The sequence below is a fragment of the Camelina sativa genome, chromosome 8 (assembly GCF_000633955.1).
Source record: "Camelina sativa cultivar DH55 chromosome 8, Cs, whole genome shotgun sequence".
Lineage (NCBI taxonomy): Eukaryota > Viridiplantae > Streptophyta > Magnoliopsida > Brassicales > Brassicaceae > Camelina > Camelina sativa.
Window position 1 is genome coordinate 20,193,039 of NC_025692.1, and position 7,537 is coordinate 20,200,575.

At 35.8% G+C, this 7,537-nt stretch overlaps 1 protein-coding gene across 1 annotated transcript; it reads left to right on the forward strand.

Moving 5' to 3' along the window:
• On the forward strand, positions 1,501-5,557 carry LOC104707615 (CTP synthase-like). The gene is made up of 22 exons (XM_010423990.1): positions 1,501-1,772; positions 1,873-1,952; positions 2,077-2,163; positions 2,269-2,319; positions 2,410-2,527; positions 2,617-2,673; positions 2,772-2,836; positions 2,920-3,003; positions 3,112-3,162; positions 3,258-3,320; positions 3,415-3,461; positions 3,561-3,630; positions 3,718-3,780; positions 3,865-3,954; positions 4,067-4,105; positions 4,233-4,382; positions 4,490-4,567; positions 4,655-4,740; positions 4,826-4,874; positions 4,970-5,050; positions 5,149-5,242; positions 5,334-5,557. The coding sequence occupies exons 1-22, from the start codon at positions 1,655-1,657 to the stop codon at positions 5,381-5,383; spliced, it is 1,671 nt and encodes a 556-aa protein (XP_010422292.1). The 5' UTR covers positions 1,501-1,654; the 3' UTR covers positions 5,384-5,557.

Consider the following 7,537-nt stretch of genomic DNA (forward strand, 5'->3'; position numbering starts at 1 on the left):
AATAAGTTTTTTTTTACAAACTTAGCTCAACATCTCTAAAATTTCAAAAATAGCATTAATTAATTTTTCAAAATTAAATCTTAAATTTAAAATATTAAATCCTACTCTAAAGTTGGAACCGAATTCAATTTCAGCTTTCATAGCTTAAGCTACCTTATAACCTCACTTAACCCAATTTTAATGTCCTGAAGGCTCAGGCTTGGGAGCTTCAGGTATTACCTAAAATCAAACACTTTTTCTGGTAAATCGCATCTGGCTCTCTTCCGGTGACGGTGCGATTAGCTTCTCGGGAAGTTAATTCTGACACGGTATATAAGAGATGTGATTTAGAGAAAGAGTCTATTAACCATACCTTATTTGAGTGTACTCATTCTCGTCAGGTTTGGGAGAGGATTTTTGTTGGATCACGCACAGACAAGTTCCCATTTGGTTCGATTTATTCTAACTTAGATTTTATATATGGCAAAAGACTAACCCCTATGGCTTTAGGAACTACTCACTGTTCGATACCGTGGATGGTAGGATGGTTATGGAAATATAGGAATAAAAAAGTATTTCAAGGGTTACAATCAGAGGCAATAGACATCATTAATCAGGCCTTACGTGAACAATTGTGGTGGGAGGAAGCCCAAATAGCTGCAAGGGTTGATTCCGTTTCGACGGATTCCTTGCACACTCCGGAGATGATAATTCATTGTCAAGTTGATGGTTCGTGGAAAGCTACGAAACCAAATTCAGGTCTAAGATGGTGGTGTGGTGATGGTGAGGATCAAACTTTAGTTATGGGTGCCAGATGTCGACGTCGCAGTGCATCCCCACTTCATTCAGAGTTGGAAGCATTATTATGGGTGATGGAGTATATCCTTTCCAGAGGAATTGTTTGCTGGAGGTTCAAGACGGATTCTGCAGAGTTACTAGCGATGGTGCAAGCGCCGGAGGAGTGGCCGGCTTTCTCTACGCTTCTTGATGAGTTCCAGGAGCTTAGTGCCTCCTTGCCTCCTTTCACCCTTTCCAAAATCCCAAGAACGTCCAACGTGAAGGCTGATTGTTTAGCTCGCTCTTCTAGAATGTTATTGTCATAAACGTTGTTTGTAAACACCTTTCCTCCAGTTTGGACAACCAATCTAGGGGTTTTATTTTAATTAATGTTAGTTGAAAATAAAAATATTAAACCCTACTCCTCGAAAGTATACTCTAAATGTGAAATTGAAAATCCAAACCTAAAAAAAAATTCTAAAAATTAATTTTAAATATTTTAATGTGTTAAATAATGTTATTTTTAGAAATTTAGGGAATGTGTGCTATAATTGTCCATAAAAATTGTTTTAGTGTTATTTTATGGTATTTCTCTTTTATATAACAAAATTTGATTTATAAAAATTAAAAATAATAAAAAAAACAAAAGTCTTATAAAATCATTAATCCAATATCATACATGCCCCTATATATTAAAGGAAAGAGTGAGATCGTTTTAAGCAACCAGAAAAAAAGAAAGAAAGAAAAGTGCGGGACACGTGGGAGTATACTAGTGGTTGAATTTTATTATTCCTGGAAAAGAAGTCTATGATTGGATTGGGGAAACCAGAGTCGCATTTTGTAGTTTCCGATCAGACAATAAGACAAACAGTTGGTGTGCGGTTCGTAATTGGAGGAGATGAAGTACGTGTTGGTGACTGGAGGAGTGGTGAGTGGGCTTGGCAAAGGCGTTACAGCTAGTAGTATCGGCGTCGTGCTTAAAGCTTGTGGCCTTCGAGTTACCTCCATTAAAATTGGTTTTAAGATCTCTTCTCTCTCTCTGCACTCCTCTGTTTGTTAGTTTCACACAATAAAGTTTGAGCCTTTTTTTTTTTTTTTGGAATTGATCTTATACAGATCCATATTTGAACACTGATGCTGGTACTATGTCCCCTTTTGAACATGGAGAGGTCTTTGTACTCGATGATGGTGGAGAGGTTTTCTTGTTTTCTTTACACTCTACATCTCTCTCAGTCTCACTCACTGATGATACATGTATAGTTGTTTTAAGAATGTAATATATATCGCTGTTTGACTTTGTGTTCATCACCATGTCTAAAGGTTGACCTTGATTTGGGGAACTACGAAAGATTTCTCGATGTGACACTAACCAAAGACAACAACATAACCACTGGGAAGATTTATCAGGTACTCTCATATTTATTTTGTCTTGTGTTAGATATGTATGCTGTTAAGTGTTAACTTTAACGTGCTTAACGTGAGCGTTTTCCCCTTTTTTTCTTTCTCAACCAGTCTGTTCTTGACAAGGAACGCAAAGGCGACTACCTTGGGAAGACTGTTCAGGTAAAACTTTGTGTGGTTGAATTAGTAGGATTGTGTTGTACGTTGCTCATGTGATGTGATTCCAATTTAAATCCGGGTTCTGTTTTTAAGGTTGTTCCACACATTACTGATGCAATCAAGGGTTGGATTGAGTCAGTCTCACTGATTCCTGTGGATGGAAAGGAAGGCCAAGCTGATGTTTGTGTTATTGAGCTGGGAGGAACTGTTGGTACGTTACCATACCATTCATATCTTGGTTCTCGTTTACTTAAAGATCCTTAAATCTACTTTTCTTTTTTTCTGCTGCTTATACGATAGGTGACATCGAATCAATGCCTTTTATCGAGGCCTTGAGACAATTGTCATTCTCAGTTGGTAAGCCTCTGAAACTATCTCCTCTGGAGCAAGTTAGTATGCTTTCTCTACTTTTTTTATTCTTGATGATGTTTGTTTGTTCATATTTCCCTTGCTAGGACAAGAAAACTTTTGCCTGATTCACGTGAGCTTGATTCCCGTTCTGGGGGTTGTTGGGGAACAGGTAGATTTCCTACCTGCTCAAGCACTGGACTACTTTATTCAGAATGATGGTTAACTTTAAATTCTGTTTTAACCTTCATGCAGAAAACAAAGCCAACCCAACACAGTGTCCGAGAACTAAGAGCTTTGGGATTGACTCCTCACTTTTTGGCATGTCGCTCTGCTCAGGTATCGCTTTCAAAATTTACTCAGATCAGTTAGAATTTGCATACACCTTGGTAAATGTTTGTCCAGTCACAGTTGCTGACATGTCTCTTTTTTTTCTTTTTTCTACAGCCACTGCTGGAAACTACAAAGGCAAAATTGTCTCAGTTTTGTCATGTGGCGGTATAAGTTTTGTATGAAGTCTACGTTATGTATTTATTAAACTGATGTTTATCTTATGCGGTTGGGATCTCATATTACTTGATGACTTCTTACAGGCAGCTAATATTCTCAATATCCATGATGTTCCAAACATTTGGCATGTTCCTCTCCTACTCCGTGTAAGTTTGATGCTTTTTAGGCTCTTGCAAGAAAAGGGAATAGAAATATGTGTTTTGTTATTGAAGTTGTTTTCCATGTACGCTGTTGCTGCAGAATCAAAACGCTCATCACTCGATTCTCAAACAATTGAATCTAACTAGGTTAGTCTCATTTTTTATAATGTTCAGTTCATTACATCCGATATCATAATTGAACACTTTCAGCGTAACATGAGATTCCATATAACTCATCTCTTTCAGCGTTGCTACAGCACCTGATCTGGATAGCTGGACTAAGATGGCTGAGACTTTTGATAACTTGACAAATCATGTGTGTATTTTACAGCTGGCTAGTACAACTTTGTTTTAGAGCCTTGACTTTTCTTATTCAAAGAGACTGTCCTTTTCTTATGCATAGGTCAAAATTGCTATGGTTGGAAAGTACATTGGTCTAACGGATTCTTATCTGTCGGTTGTTAAGGTAAACTTAAAAAGTAAATTTTAGACTTTGGTTTTGTACCAATTTAATTTCTACCGCCTTGTTTTCTTTTTCTCTTCATTGCAGGCCCTTCTTCATGCCTGCATTGCATGTTCATTGAAGCCACATATCGAATGGATTGCAGCTTCAGATCTGGATGACGAAAGTGAGAAATCGGTATATATCATTAATTAATGACTTTCATCTTCTTTCATCTTTCTGATCCAGAGTTTACTCTTTAGCCTCACTATCACTGTTTTCCGTTTAAGCATCACTTTCTCCTTTGCAGACTCCGGAGGCACATGCTGCTGCTTGGAAGATCTTGAAGGTGAGAATATCAGTCTTAGGATTCTCTGATTTAAATATTTAGTCCATAACCCTCCACTTGTGTATTGAAAAGGAGAAATTTGTTTGCCGACAGACAATTTATAGTCACTCTTTTTGGTTGTTTGCAGAGCGCAGAATGCATTCTGGTTCCTGGTGGTTTTGGAGATCGTGGCGTGAACGGAATGGTTTTAGCAGCCAAATACGCCAGAGACAACAAAATTCCTTATCTTGGGATCTGCTTGGGGATGCAAATTGCAGTAATTGAGTTTGCCAGATCTGTAAGAAATATAGTATCTTGTAAACTCTGAACTCACAGCTTCAACTTGCTATCTTCCTAAGACTATGTCTTATCTTTCTTTTTCTTATTCTCTGACATTGGTTTCAGGTTTTGGGCTTGGAAAGAGCAAATAGCACCGAGTTCGATGCTCAGACACCTGACCCTGTTGTTATATTTATGCCAGAAGTATGCATTCCAAACATGTATTCAGAAACCCATCAATGGAGTCCGTTCCGTTCATTCTCTCACTGTTGTTGATATTACCCCTTACAGGGCTCAAGAACACATATGGGAAGCACAATGAGACTTGGATCCCGAAGAACACATTTACAGAACCGAGACTCTCTCACTTCAAAACTGTAAGTTGGCATTTATCTTTGCCGTTTCCTTGTAGTTTTCAGTTCAGGGTTTAAAGACAGCAAGTTTTTTTTTTCTATTTACCAGATACGGTGACGTTTGTTACCTAGACGAAAGGCATAGGCACCGTTACGAGGTTGGTATTTCATTAACGGTGGTAAGCTGGTCTAAAGTGAATGTATGTACAACAACGATGTGACAAAAGGTGTATTTATATAATAATGATGGTAGGTGAATCCAGAAGTAGCTCAAGTACTTGAAGAAGCTGGTTTAAGACTTGTGGGTAAAGATGATACAGGGAAACGAGTTGAGGTATATAAAAAGAAGAAAACACCATCTTAGTGTTTGGTCTCTTGTTTGTTTTGGTTTCTTTTTTTTTTTTTCTCTGCAAAATCTTTTTGTTTCAACAGGGGATTGAGTTTCAAGATCATCCATTTTATGTTGGAGTTCAGTTTCATCCAGAGTTTAAGTCAAGACCCACTAGACCTTCTCCTCTGTTTTTAGGCAAGTCTTGATTTTTCTGACTATCTTTTGTCTCATATTCCTGATCGTAGAAGCTCGATTCAGATTTGTAATATGGAAAAGTCTTTTACAGGATTTATTTTGGCTGCGAGAAAGCTTCTGCAGGCACATTTGAGAAATTGAGTTGAAAGCTCTTCATTCCTCGTTTATACATTTTGTACATGTATATATATTTAAGAATAAAGCCGGTGGAGAATACATTTTGTCTTAAAAACTGAAAGGCAGGCAAGACATCTTCACTGACAACATTGACATGTAAAGCTGCGTAATAATTTAAGGTGTCCTGTGTTTTTGTTAGCACGCTGCACACTGATCGTGATAAAACCAGTCACATTAGTTTCAGTCACTAAGAAAACGACATGATTGGAAAACTAAAATAAATAACATCCTCAACTGAATAATATAATTCTACGTAGAAAATATTCCTTTTAATTTGTGTGATAAGTTCCTTCACTGTGGTTATTTTTTCCATCTCAATTAGATTTTTTTTTTTAACTATCAATCGATTGCATCATTTTTTTATACGTAAGCAAAAAAAAAAAACTGTTGTTAGCTAGACAATTTGAACATTTTTTCTATATAATTAGTTTATTTTTTAACTTTCTAAGTTGAATAATTTTCTTCTGACTTCTTCAATTCAAATGGAAAATATTGGTTGAATAAAATTTTCAACTTTTTCAACCTTTTCAACTGTGCAGTCTCTTCAATGACTATTTTTTCTCCTAAGCTTGTTCTCTATTTAATTTAAAGCATCGTTTTTTCTTCTTCTCTGTGAATTTATTCGACGCTAGCGATGTTATATCTTTCTTTATGGTTGTTGTTGAATTGTGGGGTTGGTTCTAGTTTACAAATAAAACTGATTGATAAGTTCCTTCACTATGGTTACTTTTCCATCTCCGATTTGTATATGACATCTCCGATTTGTTATTTGTATTTACAAATAAAGCCGATCGAGAATACATTTTTTCTTAAAAACTAAAAGGCAGGCAAAGACTTCTTCACTGACAACATTGACATGTAAAGCTGCATAATAATTTGTGTGATAGGTTCCTTCACTGTGGTTACTTTTCCATCTCAATTTTTTTTTTTTTATTGCATCCTTTTTTATGCGTAAGCAAAAAAAAAACAACTGTTGTAGCTAGACACTTTAATTCCCTTAAAACTTCCACAAGCAAATAAGTTCGAACAAGTAACAAAGTCTCTCAAATATTTGCTTAAAACTTAATAAGTTGAAAATATTAATAAGTTGAATATCATTTAACCCATTCATCTTCAAAAAACTGGATGAACAAGTCGAATTCTTTTCCTATCTAATTAGTTTATCTTTTCAACTTTCTAAGTTGAATGTGTTAAATATTTTTTTTCAACATCTTCAATCTCTTCAACTGTGCAATCTCTTCAATGCCCATTTTTCTCCCAAGCTTGCTCTCTATTTAATTTAAGGCATCATTTTTTCTTCTTCTCTATAAATTTATTCGATGCTAACAATGTCTATATATATAAACAATGTCTATATTTCTTTATGTTTGCTGTTAAATTGTGGGGTTGATTCTAGTTAGGGCTAGGTTTAACTACTTAACAATTAATGAAACTTGGCTTAGAGAAAATCATGCATGTGTGCTGAGGTGGAGTGGTGCGAAGGAGTTTGCCTTCTAAATGCATTGAAAACTCAAAGACCAACTGAGTATGGAGCAACAACTTTTCAATGCCACTGTCGTGATGTTCTAGTTGTTAACATGCAATGCACACAACAAAGAAGAAAACACTCTTGTAATAAAGAGGTAGCCATTCAGACTCTCCGATGCATTTAAGACGACGAAGGATCAGATTAATTAGTATTTGTGGAAATGCATGTAACTAACATTGTGTTTGAGAACTAATAAATATTTCTCCATGTGTCACACTAACCAAACATAACCACTGGGAAGATATATCAGGTACTCATTTTGGGTGCATCATCTGTTGTTTCTTTGTAACATGTATATCATATGGTTAATTATATTATATATAACTCTCAACTTGACCCTGAACTTGACCCTGAACTTGGAGAATAATTAACCACAAGATTGTGTTCTCATCTGATCAGACTTGAGTAGAGCGATAATGTATAATTTTTGGCATGGTCAACTATGAATTTAAAATATTCATAATTACTATCAAAACATTGAAGCTACTAAAATTTTATAAGCATAGAGTATCATTAATTAAAAGAATGATCATTAATCTAGCTGATTTTATTGCATTAGTTTTAGCCTATGTTCCCCCCCCCCCCCATTT

What these genes read in the sequence shown, in the direction of transcription:
- LOC104707615 (XM_010423990.1), top strand. Translation starts at nt 1,655, where the DNA reads ATGAAGTACGTGTTGGTGACTGGAGGAGTGGTGAGTGGGCTTGGCAAA. An exon ending in TTGATAACTTGACAAATCAT is followed by an intron (nt 3,631 to 3,717) that starts GTGTGTATTTTA and finishes TCTTATGCATAG; the next exon opens with GTCAAAATTGCTATGGTTGG. An exon ending in ACCTTCTCCTCTGTTTTTAG is followed by an intron (nt 5,243 to 5,333) that starts GCAAGTCTTGAT and finishes AGTCTTTTACAG; the next exon opens with GATTTATTTTGGCTGCGAGA.